Source organism: Ustilago hordei (genome assembly GCF_900519145.1).
Source record: "Ustilago hordei strain Uho2 genome assembly, contig: UHO2_contig_14, whole genome shotgun sequence".
Lineage (NCBI taxonomy): Eukaryota > Fungi > Basidiomycota > Ustilaginomycetes > Ustilaginales > Ustilaginaceae > Ustilago > Ustilago hordei.
In genome coordinates, this window is record NW_024545255.1 from 272491 (window position 1) to 293903 (window position 21413).

Consider the following 21413-nt stretch of genomic DNA (forward strand, 5'->3'; position numbering starts at 1 on the left):
TGCTATGAAGAAGAGCCAAATTTTTTTTTTTTTTATTGTGGGACAGTTTATGGAGTGCTCCTTGAGAACACCTTAGTACTTTGTATTCCCTCCTTTGGCCTTCAGAACTGCCTTGATGCAGTCTGGCATGCTCTCTATTAGTATCCTACATGTCTCTGGAGTGATCACTGTCCATTCAGCTTCACATCTCTTGAGCAGTTCATCCCTGGACTTTGCAATCATACTATACTGTGAAAGTTGCATTTTGAGATGGTGCCAGAGGTGTTCAATTGGGTTCAAGTCTGGTGACTGCCCCAGCCATTGCATAACCTTAATGCTATTGCCTTCCAACCATGTTTTTGTCTTCTTCAACATGTGTTTTGGGTTATTGTCTTGCTGAAACATGACATTGGTGTATGCATGCTGAAGCCACAAATCTTAATCCAACAGAACTGCTTCCCATCTGGTCCAAAGAAGTTGATCTTTGTCTCTTTGGACCATACCACCTTCTTCCAATCCTCAACAGTCATGTCCTTGTGCTCATTCACAAATTTGAGATGCACTTTGTAATGCCTCTTGAGTAGCTTCAGTTTATTCACTAACCTTCATGCTTTGTAACAACAGTAATGAAGTGCTTTTCTTACTGTCATTGGGCATGCTTTGATGTGAAACATCTCCTGCAGTGCATGACATGCTTTCCTGACCATGGACATTGAATTGAGCTCAAAATAGTGGTCCAGGAAGTGAACATGACAAGGCTGGAGTTTTCTTGGCTGGCCCCCCTTTGACTTTGGAGCATCAGCAGAGGCACTTTTGCTGATGTGAGACACCATAGACTTGCTCAGACCGAGTTTCTTGGCAACTGAACAGGTAGATTCTCCATTTTGGAGGTGAAAGAGTGCTGATCAGTGCTTCTCAGGGGTGGTTTTTGTCATGATGGTATAGATATGATGGTGTCAGACTGGAAGTGCTGCCAGATTGCTCACAGTCATCTGATTGAGCTGAAACTTTCCACATCACTACTTTCAATGTGTATGAAGGTGCCCACCAAGTTACATTACAAGTTTCATTGTAGTCAAAAGCCCACAAGGTCAGAAATGGAGTGGTGTCACTATTTGGGAGCATGCTCCATAAACTGTCCCACAATAAAAAAAAAATTCAGCTCTTCTTCATAGCACAATTTTTTTAGTCAATGTCAATATCAATTCCACAGTCTTGGAGAGAAGAAGCAGTGCTTTCAGATGATATCAGACAGTGTGGCAATACAACTTATAGCTATTGAGCATTAGAGTGATGTATGGTGACATGTAAAATCTTGGGACAGTTTACACATGTACTGTATATACATTTATGAGGCTGATACCTATTGTGGGAGTATGCTGTTTCATGACCTAGCCTGACAACGAGTTTGGGACTGTGTTGTATCTGATCTCTCGTCGTATCGGCCCCGTTTGATTCATGATCAGATCTCCTTTCCCGATTATACTCTAGATCGATCTGGCCCGATTCTTCGTCACTTTGGCTCTCCACTGGATCGTTATTTTCAGCAGACTTTGCTTCTGTCCGTTGTCAGCCATGCCGGAACAGCAGGTTGTTGAGAGCAGCATCATATGCTGGCCTTCTGATGGCAACTGCTGTCCAATAGCGTCGAAGCTTGCTTCCTGTAGAAACTGTTTTCAGGCGTCACCAAGCAAGCAGATACGGACGAGTGAAGGATCCTGCCTGCGCTCATGCAAGTGTCTCCGTGTGCGTTGGCGAATCACAGAATCCAAGCGAAAAAGCAGGGTTCATTCGGCTCATCCTCACTTTACACGACCACGACTTTTCGCGTCGAGAGGAAAGGGTCGACAGTAGAAAGCAGAAGGGCAGAGCAAGAGAGAGGGACACGCGCGCGCGCGCACAAGGTGAGATATTTTCTAGTCGAGAATGGTAATCACGTGACAAAAAAGTCAGGTGATGTGATCCGTGGTCAAAGATTCTGCCAAGTCATCGCGCAGCTACAGAATGCTTCTCTCCAATCACCACCAATCTCGCAGCTGCTCGCCTAGCAGAATCCCGCCGTCTCTTCAAGTGTTTTCCCACCCTGTATTGCCTTGTCTTCACGCTCTCCTGCGCTCATCCGGCAGCCTCTCGAGCCTGTGAGCACACTCACGCTCATCCCGCAATCCTAACCTCCTTTATGCTCTCCTATTGTCCCTGCCATGGTATGAATTGATGGTTCGGATGGTTCGGATTGCGAGGTTGAGTCTGAGTTTAAGCAGCGCCGAAGTAGTCTTGGCGCGCGTGGTTGAGCAAGAAGGAGAGAAAGTGGACTGATGTGTTGGCGTTGATGCTGGCTGTTGTGGTGCTGGGACAGAAAATTTCCCACGGCTGCATGCAGGAAAACGGAAGGGAAAGCGAAATGGACGAGGGACTCGATTGCACTCGACTGTTTGACGCTTCGGTTGGGGTCCGATACAGCTGATTCACCCTTCAAACAAAGCTTGTTTCGGTGTAAAAATGGTGGTGGTGTTTTTTTCTTTTTCTTTTTCTTTTTCTTTTCCTTTTCCTTTTTCTTTTTCTTTCTTTCTTTTTTGCTAGTTCTCATTTATTTGTTTCGAGACTCGTGCTGTGCGCTGTGTTCTTTCGAATTGTTACGTCTGTTGATACTGCTGCTTATGCTGGGGCTGCTGCTGCCTATGTAATGCAATCCCAACCAACGGTTCCAGCATTTGCTGCCCAACAACAGCAGCATACACCATCAATTGGCCTGCATGCATGCATTCAATCACGCACGCACCCCATCGCATAGCATACAGCGACGCAGCACGAATGGCAGCCCAGACCTCGTTTGTCATTGCTTCACTGGCATTCATCCCTTCCCATCTCTGATTTGGTTCAATTTTTGTGGCGCTCAAGAGTGTGACAAATGAGAGAGAGCCAGTCACAAGTGTCGGGACCATTCCGAATGTCGAAAAGAGACAGAGCTGCTGCTGAGTCGAATTTTTGGCTTTGGCTTTTGGCTTTTGGCTTTGGCTGCGCTTTTCCGTCGCCACTCTGCGCTCTGCAAGCTTGAATTTTTCCGCTCTGCCTTGGCGGCCATCACAGCTCAGCCTCTTTCTTCATCGTCGTCTGTCAAACGCTTCATCGCCATCCTTTTTGCCACCATCACTTTTCCTGTCTCGATCCCCCCCCCCTTCTTTCCCCTCGTCCCCATCTCGATTCTTTTGCTTCCGTTCCCGATATCTTCGTCTCGACCTTCGATTCTCATCTCCATTCTTCCAATACCGCCCCCCACTCTCCAGCTCTCGTTTCCTCTTCTTGGGTTTTCGGTTTTCAACTTCCATTCCGACAGCTCAAAGCGTCCCTTCAGCTCAGATCATCATATCTCGTCTTGATCTTCTTCCCTTTAGCAATACACTTGCCTCAGTCAAGTTTTACCGTCACAGAATCGAAAAAAAATAAAAAGAAGAGAAAAAAAAAAAAAGGAAAAACATATTCAGTCTCATCTTTACGATTAGCTCCTCGACACAACCTCGTTCGGCTCTCGCACTTCCCATCTTCAACTGATATCCAGACTCCTAACCTCCGTCGGCTCAGTGTATCTTTTAGCCATAATTCAGAGCTTAAATTGCTCAGTCATACTCCAACTCCACCTCTCGCAGCTAGCACTGCCACCCTTCGTCCCTGTCGTCGACTTCATTAGCCCCACCCACCTCATCAGCCCTATTCCGTGTGCTTATCAACCAACACTGGTCGCTGCAACGTAATCTCATCCCACCCACTCTGTTAGCTTTGTTCTAATCAACCCCACCGTATCATCCTGAATCGCTCAAACTGAGCAATTTCGTTGAATTCGCGCCTTGCACTTCCACCAACACTCTTCCCCACCTCAGTCCGACACACGCTTTCGCAGCCGCGATCCGCATATACACACGTATTCAACCTCGACGAGCACATCACTTGCTCCTCCTCCTTGTCCCCACCCACTCACAAAGCGGCGACACTTCAGCACCGTCACCTCCCGGTCTGACTTCCTCACAAGTCCACCGCATTCGTAAAGGTTTCTCTTACCGCCTCTTCGACTCCCCCTTCAATCAGCGTTGATCGCAGCCAGTCTTCTCAAAAGACTCACTCTCAAGCATCATCTCCTCCCCCGGCTCTACAATCAATCTTCGTCCGCTACAAACGCACGGACCATATACCTGCTACCAACAAGCACATTCAAGATTCCCCATCTGCTTTCAGCAAGCACTCGTGTAGCACAAGCAATCTCTCTCCAAGGCTTGTATAACAACACTCACTCTTAGGCCAGGAGCCGTACTATCTGATACCACCACCCGCACCACCCGCACCACCCCCACAATCTCGACACTCTTTCTCAGTTTCCCAGCTCCATTAAGATGAACACCTCCAACCAGCAGTATTACGGCGGCAACGCCTACCAGACTCGCTCTGACCTCCTCTCCGGTCTTCGCACCGAGGGACTCGGTCTCGGCTCCGTCTTCCCTTCTCAGGGTGCCTCGCAGCAGTTCTATCCTCAACACCAGGCACAACAGAACAACCACTCATACCGCACTGCCGAGTCGCTGCGTGACATTTCCGCCTTGCAAGCTAGTCTCGAAGATCAGCTTGCTGCCATGCGTCTTCAGTCGGGTGCTCAGCTTGGGAACTCCCACTACCAGAATGGATATGGCCAGCAACAGCAGCAGCAGCAGCAGCAACAGTACGCCGAGCAATATGGCAACAGCAACAACCACCAACAGCAGCAGCAGCAGCAGTATATGCAGATGCAGTTGCAGCAACAGTTTGCTCGGCAGCAGGCCGCAGTGCAGCAGCAGAAGGCTGAGCTGCTCCGACTTCAAGCTCTTCAGAAGCAGCAGCAATACGGACAGCAGCAGTACAATCAACAACAGCTTGCCGCCCAACAGCGGTTCCTTCTCTCCCAACTTCAAAGTGGCAATGATGGTTTTGAGAATGGCTCATCGCACCATGCCGACCTCATGAACCAGGCCCAGACTGCAGCTGCGTCTGCACAGGAGCAGAGGCAGGCTGCTCAAGCCAGCATCCAAGCTAGCCTGCGTCAGCGTCAGGTCCAGCAGCTCTACCAGACCATGGGTCTCGAGAATGATGTGCACGGTGGTGCTACATACAACGAGCTTTCTCAGCAGTCGATGCAGCAGCAACAGCAGCAGCAGCTTCACCTGCAAAACATCCTCAACCGACACACGCGCAAGGTTAGCAGCGAAGGACCCTCGCCTGCCCGCACTCCCTTGAATCAGCGAAGCTGGCGAGGTGGAGCTGTGCCTGGCGAGGACAGACTGCCTACACCTCCTGGTCAGCGCGGTGGCTCGCCTGCTTCGAGCGTTCAATCTCGCAAAGGCATGCGCCCCTCGTCCGGCACCACTGACAGTATCATGTCGATGCGCTCCCGCACTGTGACCCCTTCGATCGTTATCGACGACAGCGCCTCCGAAGACTCTCGCGCTCAGTCTGATGATCAGGTCGAAGGCGACCAGACGCCCGAGACGAGCGAAGAAGACCTCGAAGTCAACACGCCTCTGGCCAAAGCTCAATCCACCACGCCCACACCTCACCAGATGCAGGCACCGAAGCAGCTCGCCAACAGTCTCTACGGATCGCTTGGTCGAGGAGCCGTAGCCTGCGCGCCCACTTCGACTTGCTCGACACCACCCATCCCAGCACCCAAGGCCATCTCTCGTGCCATTCATCTCTCAGCTGCTCCCACCCACCGCGCTTTCAAGACCAACGGCAGTGCCTCGGACAGCAACACTCCCATCAACAACGCCGGTCTCACACTCCCGCCCATCCAACCTCGTCGTCAGCCCAAAGGTCAACCCAACGACTTCCAGAAAGTCAACTTCCAAGCTCGCATGAACAGTCGTCTGCGCAAAGACGCCATGTCGAAGCTATGCGCCAGTCCGCGTGCTGCAAGCTTTGGTGGCAATGGGATGAGTTTTGGCGCTCGTTTGTCGAGCGCAGGTAGCAGTGTTGGCGTCGGTGCTGCTCGGTAGAGCGGTAATGTTGGGGTTTTCTTTCGTTGTATCCCGTTTCCAGGCCACTCTTGAAAGGTTTCATCTCTGTTTCGTTGATTCTTTGCTGTACGCGTTGATGCGGACTTGCCGCCACGCCCACTTGTTCACTTTGAATCTCAAGTCCCTTGCATTGAATCAATCGAACACTTCCGAGAGCGTATACAAGTGTGCCGAGCAAATTGCTCTGATCAGAATTGAACGACTGGCACGCTTTCTACTGTCGGATTTGGATGTGCCGACTGCTTCTTGACGGTCACAACTTCGACTTAGCCATCCCTCTGAAGATAGAAGGCACGGATGGAAACAGGCTCAGTCATGTCCCTACTTGGAGAAAGGATTCTGTTATCCGGTTCAAAGTGTCTAGATATACCTCGTCTCTGACGGGATCTTGAGTCTTTTGTCCACCGCCTCACTTTACCGTGTCTCGACAGGGCAATGTCAGCTTACCGGAACAGACGTCACGAGCGATGGACTTACAGCGCCAAAGAGTGTCAAAGATGGACACCCGTCCTATTCCAAAGACACTCGATTGTCCTTCATCGGCCGTCTCCGAGGACGCATCCATAACTCCAAATCAACCGATAAGAGGACCAAATTGCAAGTCTCTAGAAGTCTCGAATTACGTGTCAAGGTCGATAAGGGAACGACTCTGTTTTCTGAACCCTTGGTCGATCGGAAGGGTAACAACTTGATCGTTGTACGCAACGTCAGGCGAGTGCCGAGGACATGAGGGGGTTGAGGGCGAGCGAGTCAGACAGCGCACAAATCTGAACGCTCGGTGAGAAAATCGGAAGAAAAAGAATTTCACGAAAATACGAAAATACGAAAAATCAAAAATCAAAAATCAAATCGAAACGATTAAAAAAAAAAAAAAAAAAAAAAAAAAAAAAAAAAAAGAAAAAAAAAAGGTCGCCGCTCGAAAAGCTAAGGAAGATGACTCTGATGTGACTCTTCTTCTGCCCTTCTGCGGTCTCTTGTTTCTTTCTTTTTCGTGCGACTCTCCACATTCTTCTTGGCTGTGGCTGATAAGTGTGCGCATTTCTTAGCTGCTCACTCACATCTTCCTTCCCGACTCACATCTTCCTTCTCGACTCACACACAGACTGAGATGCACGGATAAGGATCGACCAACATCATCATCCAAATTCACTTGCCGGATTTCGATAGGCGATCACTTCAACAACCTCCCTCATCACGCTTCTAGCTAGCAAGCATACGCTAGCTTCCGTGTCTACGATGGCAGCCACCCGCGTTGCTCTCACCTCTTCAATGAGGCGATCGCAAGCATCTCTCTCTCTTGCACGTCCGCACATCCGTCTTCTCGCTACACACGCCGCCAACAAACCTGCTACCGCCTCCAGCAGCACAAAGAAGCCATGCGCAGACTACATCTCCCTCTCTCATCCGGACGGCGATGCATCACGTGGCTCCAAGATCGCCGACACACTCGACCGATTCTCTCGCTCTGTCCTCGCCACATACTCCCGACCCCAACTCATCTTCACCCGCGGTAACGGCCTCCATTTGTACGCAGCTGCTGATCCCAACACCAACGCAGGCCACACCGAACGCAAGTACCTCGACTTCTCCTCCGGTATCGCTGTCAATTCGCTCGGTCATGCAGACCCAGAAATCGCCGAAATCGCCGCTGATCAAAGTGCAAAGCTCGTCCACGCCAGCAACTTGTACCACAACCAATGGTCCGGTGAGTTGGCGGATCGAATGGTCACCCTGACGCACAAGCATGGTGGGATGGGATTCGAGAAGGGAACCAAACCTTCTACTCCTGATAGTGCTGGCTTGAAGGTCTTCCTTGCCAACTCGGGGACAGAGGCAAATGAAGCAGCGCTCAAGTTCGCTCGTAAGGCTGCAAAGTCCCATCCTACCAAGGGTAGCGATAAGAAGACGGGTTTGGTTAGCTTTAAGAACGCTTTCCACGGTCGAACTATGGGGGCGCTTGCCATGACACCTAACCCTAAATACCAGGCTCCGTTCGCACCCTTGATTGGAGATGTCAAGGTAGGCACCTACAACGATGTCGCTGGAGTGGAGAGTTTGATTGACGAGACTACTGCCGGTGTTATTGTCGAGCCGGTGCAGGGTGAGGGTGGAATCTTCCCCGCCTCACTCGAGTTCCTTCAGGCTTTGCGAAAGAGGTGTGACGAGGCTGGAGCAATGTTGATCTTTGACGAGATTCAATGTGGGCTCTTCCGAGCAGGCACGCTTTGGTGTCATAGCGAGTACCCCACCAATGCTCACCCGGATATGGTGACTATGGCTAAGCCGCTTGCGAACGGCTTCCCGATTGGTGCGGTGCTGATGCGCGATTCGGTTGCGAACCTGATTGCGGTTGGTGATCATGGTACGACGTTCGGTGGTGGTCCTTTGACTTCCCGTATCGCACACCACGTCTTGGGTCGATTGGCAAGCAACGAGTTGGGTGAGAGCATGATGGAGTCTTCCCAGGCGCTTTTCAGCCGACTCAACAACCTGGTTGCTATGTTCCCCGATCTCTTGTTGAATGATCCAGAAGCAGGTAAACCCAGTCCTCGTGGAAAGGGGCTCATTGTCGGTGTTAGCACAAAGGATCCGGCTCATGCTGGCAAGGTTGTTGCTTTGGCACGTCAGCGTGGACTACTCATCCTCACCGCTGGATCCGATACAATTCGTATCCTCCCAAGTTTGACCGTCACCAGGGAACAAGTGGATAAAGCAGTCGACATTATCGAATCTTGTCTGCTCGTCGTTTGTGACGAGCTCTCTCGTTCCACCTCTACCTCCGCATCCCACCTCTCCGCCTCTAAATCAATCGGTCAACAAGCACGAGCATTCTCCACCACCTCTCGAACTTGTGGTCCTGCACCTACCAAAGACGTCGCCACATCCGAAGAGATCCAGTCACTCTACAAAGAGTTTATCTCCCTCGCTCAGTCCTGGCCTAAGGATCCCTTGCGTCCTGAGATTGACTTTGGGAACAGCATCATCGCCGCAGCCCAAACTTCACTCCTCTCTATTCAAAGCCAATCTTCGTTACATCCGGAACAAGTCCATGCGAAGCCCCCTGGCAACCCCCTACCTGACCCGCTGCCAGGAACAAAGACACTCACCAAAGCAGAACTCGATTACGCAAGGAAGAGCCTTAGGTTGCTGCAGGAGTTGAAGGAGAACAAAGTCTCAATGGAGTATCCATTGCCAGAGTCCATGCTCAAACCAAAATCTCAGCCAGAGTATTACGATAGGTTAATCAGGAGCATCGATCGTGCAGTAAAGGGGCAAAGTGTTAGTCCAAGCTTAGGGGAGAGAGTTAGGAGGTTTTTCGGTCGTGCTTAACCACGCCTAACACTCGCTTGGCATTCTGTAATTAGGTTCTTGTTGCAACTCTTCATTCTCCACAAGGTGTGCGTTACAGTTACAAGATGTGATTAGGCATCCGGATGAACAGCTTCGATGTGATCAGGGTACCGCACACCACCACCATACCTAACCTTGTCCATAATCTCCATCGTCAAGGTGCTTTCCGCCCAACTACACTTTTCCTCTTCCATCTTTGCGTCACGGATAGCACGGGCGCAAGCGTCGGCTTCCCAAAACATTCCATGACCTGGAATATCAAACTTGTTGTCCTCCTTTTTACCTGTATATACTCCTTCGGAGTCTTTTTGGTGGATTGTGAAGGATTCTGGGCGGTAAGGAGCCCAAGGAATAGTCATATCGGCCTTCTCGCCTTGAATGAGGACTACGTATTTTTCGCTTGATCGAATGGTCATATTTGTTGTTGCGATTCCCTGTGCGCTGATGGTGGGGAAGTTGAATACCATCGTAGTGGATGCGTCTACTCCAGTTAACTTTGACTTTACGATCGAACCCGTCACCTCGGGTGCGGTTTTGTGGTTGTCTGGATCAGCAAACAGAGTGAGCATCTGCCAAGTGAGAGCATAGATTCCAAGGTCTAGCAGCGCACCACCGCCCAGCTCGGGGTTGAATAGGCGGTGTTTTGGGTCTGGTTTAAACTGCATCCCAAAGTCGGAGAATACTCGGCGAATAGGGCCAAGCCAACGCTCTTGATGGATCAGACGCTGAATTTCAAGCGTGATCGGGAAGAATCTAATCCATACCGCTTCCATCAAGAATAGCTTCTTCTCCCTAGCAACCTTGATAAGATGTTTAGTCTGAGCAGCGTTTATGGTGAATGGCTTTTCACAACATACATGCTTCCCCGCATTAAGGGCGAGTAACGTGTTTTCGTAGTGATGCGAATGCGGAGTGGCAACATAGATGATCTGAACCTCGGGGTCCTTGACGAGTTCTTGGTAAGAACCATATCCTTGAGCCCCTTCAGCACCGATTGAAGAGATGAAATCAGCAGCGCGTTTGGCAGAGGTAGAGGAGGCAGCAGCAACCACTTTGTGTTTAACATCCGAGACGTCTCGAGTGGAAGGATCGATGAGGAGATCTCGAGCGAATTTATCAGCGATTCCTCCTGTTGCTAGGATTCCCCATTTGAGTTCGTACGGTGTAGTAGACATGGTTGGGCCAGTCGGGTTGGTTTGTGTGTGGTGTGATGAAGAGAGATGGTGGTGATGACTGAGAGAGGTGGGAGAGGTGGGAGGGGATCAAGATAGATATGGGCCGAGGAACAAGAAGGGGCAGGTCTGGCGAACGAACCATGCCAGATCTGAGCTGAACGGCAGGAACAGCTTCACGTCGGTTGGTGAAGGATGATTGTTACCGCAGGCAGAGACATGCATAGCCGCTGTTCGTCGGTGGCAAGAGCGGGAGTTGAAGATACGTCGGAAAATTTCCAGGGTTTATCCAGAATGCCGACAGGGCCAAGGTGGTGCAAGCAAACACCGCTTATTCACGAGCTTCGCCCAGACACATGAAATGCATCAAGGTTGACATGGCAACGACTCAGGGCTGCTCGATGTTCTCAGAGACGATGTGAAGATATATATACTCATGTTCGTAGCTTGGGTCCACTCGAATACAAGTAAGCATTGCAGTTGCTATACACCTATGCGAAGGGAGCCTGATCGTGGCCCTGACAAAGTGGTGTTTCTACCTTTCAACTTCAACTGCGGGGGATGTTGATGACGTCGGTCGTTGTCGCTGATTTTAGTCGCCGGCCTGGGAGCCCAAAAAAACAAAGATGTTTGATCCTGTACACCAACATTTACACAAAAAGGCGAAAAAATCTAACATCATTGAAATGGGTTAGAAGAAAAAAAAAAAAGAAAAAAAAAGAAAAAAAAAGGGAAACTGAAAATAGGCGCAGCTGATTGGAAGCGCAGGACTGTGTTGGCTTGTGCTGGTGCCCGTTCTTGTTCCGGCTGTTGAAAGTGACCGGTTGCCCACATCTCCAAAAGAGGGCGCGGCTCAACGCAACCCATGATCACTATCTTGTTTCGATCCCGATTTCCTTCCTTCCTTCCAACAACCACTCTCGAGGGTTCAACGCAAGCAATGTCGAGCAACACCAGTACACCTTCTGCCTCTACGGCGGCAACAAAGTCCCCACCAGCCTCAGCGCACGTGGAAGACGTGGATGATTTGGATGACCTTGATGGTAAGCAACACTTTGCCTAAACACAAGTTTGCTTCTTGGAAAGTGATCCGAAACTGACACCTTTGCTTCGCCTTGAATCTGAAGATGTATTGGAGGAATTCAATCAGCCTTCAAGCTCAAAGCCTGCTGCTTCCGCTGCTGCAACAGAATCGAAGCCACCAGCAGCGTCGAGCTCGGAAACAACCACCGCAAACCAGGAGAACGCATCTGCTGGTGAACGCGCTGCCGATGACCCAGCTTTAGACGACGTTCTCTCGGAAGATTTCGCCAAAGAGCTAGCACAAGGAATGCAGCAACTGATGAAAGAGCTGGGCGGACAAGCGAATGTTGATGCTGAAGGATTGATGGCTGGCGCACCCGGTTCAAACGGAGAGTTTAACGAGGGAGAACTGATGAAGCAATTCGAAGCTATGATGGCTGGCTTTGGCAGCGCACCCTCTGCTCCCTCCGCCTCTACTTGCTCCAACATTGCATCCTCTGCTGCTGCTGGTCCCTCTTCTTCCACCTCCCGCGAAGCTGCTACCACTGCTGCAGGCAACAAGCCGGGCAACTTCAACGATGCGATCTCCGCGACCTTGGCTAAACTCAAAGAATCCGATGCAACCGCAACCGCAACCGCAACCGCAACCTCCTCCTCCTCTGCCTCCTCTAACCCCTTCGCGGGGCTGTCCGGTCCGGAGGGCGAAGAAATGGCCAAACTCGTCGCCGCTCTCGGTGGATCCGGTGATCTCTCGGGCTTAGAAGGCGCAATGGATAATCCCGAGTTGACAAAGATGTTGGAGGGGATGATGGACGAGCTTATGTCCCGCGACATCCTCTATGAGCCACTTAAAGAACTGAGAGACAAATACCCTGCATATCTAGCTGGGGAGGAGAGCAAAGGAATCTCGGAGGAAGATAGGAAGAGATACGAATTGCAGAGTAAATACATTGATGAGATTGTAAGGATCTTTGAACAACCAGGGTATGATGCAAAGAACAAGGAACAGGGTGGAAGGATACAGGAGTTGATGAACCAGATGCAAGACTGTGGTAGTCCTCCGAAGGAGATTGTTGGGGATATGCCTACTGAGTTGGACGGTTTGCCTGGCTTTGGGGGTAGCGGCAATGCGGGCGAGGAGTGTACGATCATGTAGTACACTACCAGTTCAGCACCATGACAAAAGGGATTCTTGATTTATGAAGTTTCAGAGTGTGCTTTGTGCTATGTGGCGATATCATTCGAGGTGTAGCGTATCAGTCTGGGCTGTTGACAGCGAGCGCGGTGTCGAACGTGAAAAAAGGCAAGGGCCAACTCTATTGCGCCGTTGAAGAGGTTCGAAAGGGCAAATTGATGAAATCACGTGATAAAGAACACGCGACTCTGGAGACCAACACAGGTCGCTCCCGCTGGCACGAGGGCGGTGAAGTGGTTGAGTGGACGAGGCAGTTGGATAGAAGTTGGCCTGGTGAGTAGTGATTTGAAATAGCGAAAGGGGAGTTGACCCCTAATCGACGCGCCACGAATACAATCCAAGAGAAAGTTGTATTCAGAAGCGAGAACAACACCATTACAAATTTCGCTTGCTTTGGCCCCTTTCCAACGAGCTTTTCTTTTGGCAGTTTGCGTTGCCTCCTCGTTCCCCAGCCCTCATAACCCTCTTCACCGTCGCTTGAATGATACTTGGATGCTGCTAGAAAGATGCATTGTGGTGTGCTTTCAGTCATCGCCAACTTGAAAGAACAGAAAATCGTCGATTGTGGGCTGCCAGTTACTGCAGGGTGCAAGCACTATTGTGTACGCCCTCTTCCTCCTCGTTCTGGCAAGTGCAAGTGGAAATTGAATGTGCGCGCGCAGCCCTTGTGCAGAGTTAGGCCTCTTTCGAGTTTGGCTTGAGGGCCCCTAAGACAAGTCTAAGAGAGAGCCAGAAGTGAGAACTGAGCGCTGTGTGTGCAAGAGTTGGCGTGAGAAGGTGGCAGTTGGCTAACTATCCTCCACCCTATCGACACGCGAGACTCAACTTAGCCTCCCCCTCACCATCACCACCCAACAACATCAACGACGCCGTCAATACGCTCCCACTCTCTTCCTCAACACACTCTTGGTCATCACTAACGCCCGCTTACGACTCCGCCTTTACGCATCAAGGCGACCTCCTTTTTACGCACCACCACCATCATTGCCGTTCAACTTCTACGACAGACTATAGAAGCTTGTATCGCTAGCACTAGCCGGACAACAACTGGCCACCTTCATAGACACAGTGGACGCGTACACCACTTCCGACGTTGCATATTGGACTGCACCCCGAGCACCATCCCTTTTCGAGCAGTAACACCAGCATACAAACCACTTGCCGTGGCACTTTCACCTTCGCGTTCCTCCAGTAGTATTGCTGCCTGGCCACATTAATGGATCAGCAGGCAAAACCAACGCTGCCGGCTGCTAGTCCTAACGCACGCAGCAGTCCGTTCGCATACCAGTCCAAATACCTCGAGCGATCCTCTTCTCGCAGTAGCACCTTCTCTCTTGCTTCTTCTACACTCGATTCCGCTCCAACACGCGCTTCGGCAGCAGCAGCAGCAAACGGTCTTCACCATTCTAGTTCAGCTCGACGCTTCCCTGCTCCTCATCGTCACACTGCCTCGCTCGACCCTCAACGAGCTGCTGAACTGCGTTCTGCTGCTGCTGCTGTTGCTGCTTCACCTTCTGCTCACAGCCCCACTGCTTCACCCCACGGACCCTCTGCTGGTCACTTTGGCTCCAACGGTAGTCTCTCCAGTTCTGCATCCAACGGTTCGGTCAGCGCAACCACCTCACCAGTGCCAGCCACCTTCAGCAAAGCTACTTTCCCAGCTGCTTCTCGTGGTGCGAATGGCAGACCCATCTCGATGCCTCCAGCGCCGCGAGACAACCTGTTCAACTCGTCGACTGTGGGTCGAGCTCGCGCTTATTCCCCCACCAAGCATCCTTACGACCGCCCTGTCTCGCCCACAAAGGAACGCAGCTACGATTCGCCTCTCTCTTCGCCCAAGAAGGACGACTCTTCCTGCATCCAATCTCCTTCCACCCCTACCCAGGGCAGCTTCTGGAGCAATGGAGCAAACGGTGCCAATGTAGGATCGTCGAGCGGTCCATCTCAGCTTCATCTTGGCGGTGTCAAAGATCTCAAGCGTTCCAGTGTTGGTGCGCTCAAAATGATCAAAGACTTTACCAAGAAAACTGACGATCTCGGTGCATACGGCGATCAGCACGGCCATACACGAATGACGGTCGGCCGATCACGTGGTCAGCGCACTCAGAGCATCGATGCTACCGCTTCACCTCTCGCTAACAGCCTCAACGGTCTCAACCTCGAACCCACCATCGAGGAAGGCTGGCAGAAACCCGCTCGTCCAGGTCGAATGGAGAGCGAAGATCAAGAAGGCGAAATCGTGCTTCCCGGTATCACTACTGGTGCCGAGGATGTTGCTGGTCTTCACGGACGTATTCGTCTGGCACGCGCAGATGGCCCGGGTACTATGGCACTAGGCCGTCCCTCCGCAGCTAGTTCCAACCTTCCCTTCACAAGTTCGAGCAAATGGATGGACACTCAACGTCATCTTCTCCAAGCCTACGAGTATCTCTGCCACTGTGGTGAAGCCAAGGAATGGATGGAGCTCCACGTCGGAGAGCAACTCGGTCACGTCGTCGAGATGGAAAACGAGATGCGAGATGGTATCTTCCTCGCCAAACTCGCAAAGAAATTCGAACCCGACTGCGTACCCAGGATCTTTGTCCATCCTAAACTCCAGTATCGACACACGGACAACATCAACTACTTCTTCAGCTTTATCAACAGGGCTGGACTGCCCATTTTCTTCCAGTTTGAATTGACCGATCTGTACGAGAAGAAGAACTTCCCCAAGGTCGTTTACTGCATTCACGCGCTCAGTCACGTACTTGCTCGTCAGGGTAGAGCGTTAAAGGTGGGCAACTTGATCGGTAAGCTCGAGTTTACAGATGATCAGTTGCAGAAGACACAGAAGGGGTTGGATGCGAGCGGTGTTGCTATGCCGTCGTTCGGCGCTGTTGGGAAGGCGTTGGCGAAGGAGATGAACATCGAGCCAGAGCCGGAACCGGAGACGGAACAGGAAAGGATCGATCGCGAGCTTATGCAGAACATTGATGCTGTGATGGCGCTGCAGACTGCTGCGAGGGCGTTTGTGGCGAGGACGAGGTTTGCTGATCGTCTTCAGGCCGAGATTCAGCGTCGAAGCGAGCAAGAGGCCAGACGAGCTGCAGCGGCCGAGGCAGAACGCGTTCGTCGTCTCGAGGAGCAAGAACGTCAGCGTCGTGCTGAAGAGGATCGCATTGTGTCGAGATGGGCTCCACTCATGCAGGCCCAAATTCGTGGAGTGCTTGCTCGTCGCAACTTCCACCGCAAGCAAGCCGCCATTCACACCAGCACACGCACTTTCGTTGGACTTCAGGCTGCCGTCCGTGCCAAGCTCGCTCGTCAGACCCACATCGAGCACGTCAAGCGCGTTCACGATGCAGGCAACGCTCGTGCTATCCAACACTTCCAGGCTCGTGCCCGCGGTGCCCTCTTTCGTCGTCGATTCTTCCAAAACATCAAGGCGCTCGACAAGCACGAGTCCGGTGTTGTTGGATTGCAAGCACAGATCCGTGGTCGTCTTGCACGCACTGCTTACGAGAAACTCATCTACCGTCTCGCCGACTCGACCGAGAATGTCATCAAATTGCAGGCCGCCTGTCGATCCGTACTTGCCAAGCAGAAGTTGCTGAACACCATCAGGGGGCTGCGTAGTTCGAGTGATGCTATCACTGCAGTTCAGGCTCAGATCCGAGGTGTATTAGCTCGCAAGGATCACGTTAGAATGCGATCTGCACTGCAAAAAGTCGAAGTGAAAGCAGCTGTTGGAGGCTTGCAATCCTTCGCACGTGCTGCTCTTGCCCGTCGCAAGCATCAGGAACAGAAGAAGCAACTCGATTTCGTCACCCCAGACGTCGTCGGTATCCAGGCTGCAATCCGAGGCACGCTCGTTCGCACCGAATATCAGTGGTGGAGGAACCATCTCCTCTCAAGCGAGCCCGTTGCTGTTCATCTCCAATGTCTCATCCGTGGTGTGCTCAGCAGACGCAAGTTCTTTTCCCGTCTTCGACACTATCACGAACACATGGATAAGGTCGTCAAGATCCAGAGTCTCTTCCGTAGTAGACAGCAGGGTGAACAATACCGCAGTCTCACCATGGGTAAAAACGTTCCGGTGGCTACCATCAAGAACTTCGGTCATCTGCTGAACGACTCGGATGCGGATTTCGAGGACGAGATTGAAGTCGAGCGATTGCGAAAGCTTGTCGTCCGAGCGATTAGAGAATCGCAGACGCTCGAGAACGACGTAAGTGAACTTGATACGAAGATCGCATTGCTGGTAAAGAACAAGATTGGTATTGAAGAGTTGATCAAGGCGAAGAACGAGCGCGGGTTGTTGGGGCAGAGGGAGGCTGCGGCGGCGGTGCAGAAGCGTAACTCGGTCTTGGTAGCTGCAAATGATCCTTTTGCTGATCATACGCTGGATAGGGCTTCGAGGAGGAAGTTTGAGTTGTACCAGGAGTTGTTTTACGCACTTCAGACTCGACCGGAGTATCTGGCCCGTCTCTTTGCTCGGGTTGGTAAACTCGATATGGCCGATCGCGACAAGCGTCAAGTCGAGAAGATCGTCCTCACTCTCTTCGGTTATGCCCAGAAAGCCAGAGAAGAGTTCTTGCTCCTCAAACTCTTCCAACGCTGCGTCCAGGAAGAGTTAACCTTCGTCTCCACCGTTCAAGAATTCATCCGAGGCAACGCACAATTCATCAAGCTGGTCGCGCAATACAACCGCGATGTAAAAGAACGCAAGTATCTCAAAGACCTTCTCTCACCCCTCGTTTCCGATATCATGAACCAAGAAGGTCTCGATCTCGAAACGGACCCATGCGCAATCTATCGCTCCACCATCAACCAAGAAGAAATGGAAACAGGCCAACCTTCACGTCGACCCCTGGAAGTTCCCTTCAACGACGCCCTTGCCGATCCGATGGCACGTACCATCTTCATCCGTCACCTCCAATCTCTTCGTGCAACCACCGAGGCTTTCCTCACCGCAATCCTCGGCTCCACCCGAAAGATGCCCTATGGTGTGCGCTACATCGCACGAGAACTCTTCCGAGCCTTGCAGTCCAAGTTCCCCTCTGAACCAGAAGAAGCATTGATCAAAGTAGTGGGTCATTTGGTGTACTATCGCTATCTAAACCCTGCTATTGTTGCGCCGGAAGGGTTTGATGTGGTAGAGACGCTGGTGGGCCCAGTTCAGAGGAAAAATTTGGCCGAGGTGTCGAAGATGTTAACTCAGATTGCAGTGGGCAAATTATTTTCGGATGATAATCCTTATCTGCAACCGCTGAACGAGTATGTTTCGCATGCGTCGGAGAGATTCTTCAAGTGGCTACGCACTATCATGGACTGCCCGGATGCCGAACTTCAGTTCAGTGCGGATGAATTCCTCGATCACACCGTTCAGCAGAAGCCAGTGATCTATATCTCTCCCAACGAGATCTACTCAATGCATCTCCTCCTGGCTCAACAGGTCGAACATCTTGCACCGCATCAAGAGGATCCGCTGCGGGTGATTCTGGGCGAACTCGGCGCACCACCAGTTTCGAATACGCAGGAACTCAATTCGGCTAGGGATAGCGAAATCACTTTCGAGCTCGTTTCTCGGATGGCAACCCTGCAAGATCCAGAGGCGGAATCAAAGGCGTTATTCGTCGAAACAAAGCGACTAGTCTTGAGCCTGCTAAAGGTGCAATCCGGCAAAAGCCTAGTGGATGTCTTTGTCGCCCCAGTGACAGAGAAAGAAGAATTACAATGGGAAGAGATTGTTTCACTCGAAATCGCCGCTGAACGTCAACGTCAACGTGGATCTCGTCCACCTGGAATCCCCCTCTACTCCACCCCCACCTCCTCCGCCACTGGTCGACTTGAAGACGTCCGACGACTCACATTCTCCGAACTCAAAGCCCGTACGCTCGAGAACATGCTCTCACTCGAAAAGCTCGGTAAAGTTTCCCGTTCGAACAAATATCAAGACATGTTAAACGCAATCGCTATCGATATCCGGAACAAACACCGCAAGCGTATTCAACGTGCGAACGAGAAACAAGCGATGCATGCTACACTTCAGCAATTGGCAGAAAAGAAGAGTTATCTTGAGGAACAGATCAATTCTTACCATTCATACATCGATGCGAGTATGCAAACTATGCAGGGAGGTAGGAAGGGGAAGAAAAGATTTGTTTTGCCGTTTAGCCAACAGTATTTCCATTTGCGCAGTCTCAAACAAAACGGTGGTAAAGTGCCCAAGTTTGGATCTTATAAATACAGCTCCTCTAAACTTCTCGAGAAGGGAGTTTTGACTAGAGTTGACCTCGAACCTTCACTACCCACATCAGGGTCGGGGAACAAGTTGCACAGTGCAACCGTAGGAAGAAATGGCGAACCGGCTACAGGAGGCGAGGTGAACCTGACAATCTCATCAGACCAACCAGGAGTATTCAGAATCGAAGTTCTTAACGGAGGCAGTGCAGGCTATAGTACTGATTTAAGGATCGAAGATCTTCTGGAGGCACAGTTTAATGGTCAACCAACAATGGAGGTTCTAGAGGGGAAGGTAGAGGTTGGGATAAATATGTTGGTTTATTTGATCAACAAAAAGTTCTACGCCTAAAGAGGGGCGGAGTAAGGATGAGGAGGAGGGGGTTATTTTCGGTTTCTTTAACGAACTCTTTTTTGTTTTGTTTTGTATATATACTTTTTGATCGTGGTTCTCATGCTCTGGTTTCTTCTCTGTATACTATCAACGTCCTCGCTGGTCACTTGGCCGATATACAAGGAGAAATGGAGGTCGTGAAGAGATCATGAGAAAAAAAAGTTGATTGCCTAACTCGGGTGAGTCGCGTGAGTCGCGTGAGACCTATGTAACAAAGTTGAAGATGCGTCGGAAACTCAAGCAAGATGCACGTGTCACGGCCGAGACACCGAGGCACAGGAGGCTTACTTAAGCGAGAAGCACAATGAGGTACATGATTGTTGTCATGGCGACAGCTCAGTGGCACTCAGTATCATAGCAACACAGGAGTACGAATGAAGTGACACGTCCTGTCTCGGATAGGACTAGAGTGGCGAATGGAGTATATATATGTGTTTGTCATTTAGGTTCACACTATGAAAACCAAGCATTACATAGAACATACGGCTGTTGTAAAGGGAGTCTGATCGTGACCCCGATAACGCCGTGTATTAATTGTTATCTTCAATTAACAAAAAAGGGGCTAATTGAAGATTATAAGTACAATATGCTGTCCTGAGCTACTAGCAAGCTCCTGTTCACAGGCGTATGACTTCTTGAATGCTTGAGATTACTATGCTGGAGTGTGACCATACAAGCGTATATATACCTTATCACCATCTCTGAGCACGCTAGACTGAGATGAGTCGCCTCCTGTGTTGCTCCTGAGTCGTCGCTTTCTGCATCACTCCTGGGTCGTTGCTATGGCAACGCTCATGTATCCCACATGCATATCGCTTATGCACAACCTCGCTTCATCGACATTCGATTGGACCCCGTGAATCCCGTTGGAATGCCGACGCATCTTCAACTGGGCCAGCGCGAAGGGAGATGATGGAAGTGAAGAAAGGGAGACGTTTGGGCGAGCGCGCGCTATAGTTGCGCTCCCGCTGGGTGACGCGTATACAGACCTGTAAGCGGTCGCACGCCTGAAACCTGAGTTTGGTGGTCCTGGTTGATATCAGTGAGATCAACTGAGTAAGCTCCTTCCGAACTGTTTTGGTGAAAGGAACCAGAAGGTCTGCTTCAAATAGGTTTCGACTGACCGCCTTGAACACTCCGTCCAGAGGCTATGCAGCATGATCGTAGAATGGGTTTGTCTTGCTAAGGCTATACCTAAGTATAACAGATTGACACCTGTGGCAGCACGAGTGTTCGTCATGCTGACAGTCGCTCGATGAAGGTGGAAGATATCTGGACCACAATAGAGTATTGCCTACAGATGGAGAGAGAGACTGGACCACAGTGTAGAACACCACCTACAAGGAATGACTGGACTGCAGTGATAAGCACCGCCTACAGTTGTTGACTGGACCACAGTGTTGAGCACCGCCTACAGTTGACGTCCAACAATGATACAACACACGTGCTTGGAAGGTCTTTGCAAAGCACTGCTATTGCAATGATACAGAAACTAAGTAAAGAGTAAGTGAAATAGTAAGTAGATGTCACAGGGTCTGCGCAGAAGACCCTGCGCAGGAGATCCAAAACAAGCATCGTATATTATCCATCTGTACTTACTGCTCATCGTTGTCGTACGCAATCAAAAGCCGCGTCCTACCACCCAAGTCTGCCACCATCTAACAGTTTACAACTTTGGCTGTCCAGTACTTGCACTCACTCGCAGAAATTCCACGCTAACGACCTTGTGCTCACGCTTGATGTTGCTGGTCTAGACCAAGTTCAAACATCTTGATCACGTCTGTTGGGTTTGCTTTGTGTCCGTTACCATCCATAACACTTTCCGACGCAATCTCTCTGGAAGCGAGGAGCATATAGCCAGACAGGACATCTGAAGGAGTCAAGTTCAGAGGGACACGATACATAGCAATGCTAGCCATGTGTGATACTCATCTCCGTTTTCCAATGCCTTTCGGAGCATCAGAATTCATTCACATGTAGCCAAATGCGTGCTGACTGATTCATCACCATTACCAGGACTTTCCGCTTCATACTCACAGCAC

General features: G+C 50.8%; 7 protein-coding genes across 7 annotated transcripts; 4 read left to right on the forward strand and 3 right to left on the reverse strand.

Annotated features, from left to right (window-relative positions):
* Positions 1-2612: 2612 nt before the first annotated feature.
* Positions 2613-2921, reverse strand: UHO2_05576 (uncharacterized protein; the record flags this gene model as incomplete). The annotated part of the gene is made up of 1 exon (XM_041554747.1): positions 2613-2921. The coding sequence occupies one exon, from the start codon at positions 2919-2921 to the stop codon at positions 2613-2615; it is 309 nt and encodes a 102-aa protein (XP_041410681.1).
* A 1440-nt stretch (positions 2922-4361) lies between these two features.
* UHO2_05577 (uncharacterized protein) lies at positions 4362-5993 on the forward strand (the record flags this gene model as incomplete). The annotated part of the gene is made up of 1 exon (XM_041554748.1): positions 4362-5993. One exon carries the CDS (start codon positions 4362-4364, stop codon positions 5991-5993), a length of 1632 nt encoding a protein of 543 aa, XP_041410682.1.
* A 1257-nt stretch (positions 5994-7250) lies between these two features.
* Positions 7251-9344, forward strand: UHO2_05578 (uncharacterized protein; the record flags this gene model as incomplete). Its single annotated transcript, XM_041554749.1, has 1 exon — positions 7251-9344. The coding sequence occupies one exon, from the start codon at positions 7251-7253 to the stop codon at positions 9342-9344; it is 2094 nt and encodes a 697-aa protein (XP_041410683.1).
* A 92-nt stretch (positions 9345-9436) lies between these two features.
* On the reverse strand, positions 9437-10540 carry UHO2_05579 (uncharacterized protein; the record flags this gene model as incomplete). The annotated part of the gene is made up of 1 exon (XM_041554750.1): positions 9437-10540. One exon carries the CDS (start codon positions 10538-10540, stop codon positions 9437-9439), a length of 1104 nt encoding a protein of 367 aa, XP_041410684.1.
* A 937-nt stretch (positions 10541-11477) lies between these two features.
* Positions 11478-12716, forward strand: UHO2_05580 (uncharacterized protein; the record flags this gene model as incomplete). Its single annotated transcript, XM_041554751.1, has 2 exons — positions 11478-11580; positions 11665-12716. 2 exons carry the CDS (start codon positions 11478-11480, stop codon positions 12714-12716), a joined length of 1155 nt encoding a protein of 384 aa, XP_041410685.1.
* Positions 12717-13971: 1255 nt separating this feature from the next.
* On the forward strand, positions 13972-19329 carry UHO2_05581 (uncharacterized protein; the record flags this gene model as incomplete). Its single annotated transcript, XM_041554752.1, has 1 exon — positions 13972-19329. The coding sequence occupies one exon, from the start codon at positions 13972-13974 to the stop codon at positions 19327-19329; it is 5358 nt and encodes a 1785-aa protein (XP_041410686.1).
* Positions 19330-20134: 805 nt separating this feature from the next.
* On the reverse strand, positions 20135-21290 carry UHO2_05582 (uncharacterized protein; the record flags this gene model as incomplete). The annotated part of the gene is made up of 6 exons (XM_041554753.1): positions 20135-20400; positions 20566-20643; positions 20713-20782; positions 20816-20843; positions 20971-21006; positions 21106-21290. The coding sequence occupies 6 exons, from the start codon at positions 21288-21290 to the stop codon at positions 20135-20137; spliced, it is 663 nt and encodes a 220-aa protein (XP_041410687.1).
* Between the last annotated feature and the right edge of the window lie 123 nt (positions 21291-21413).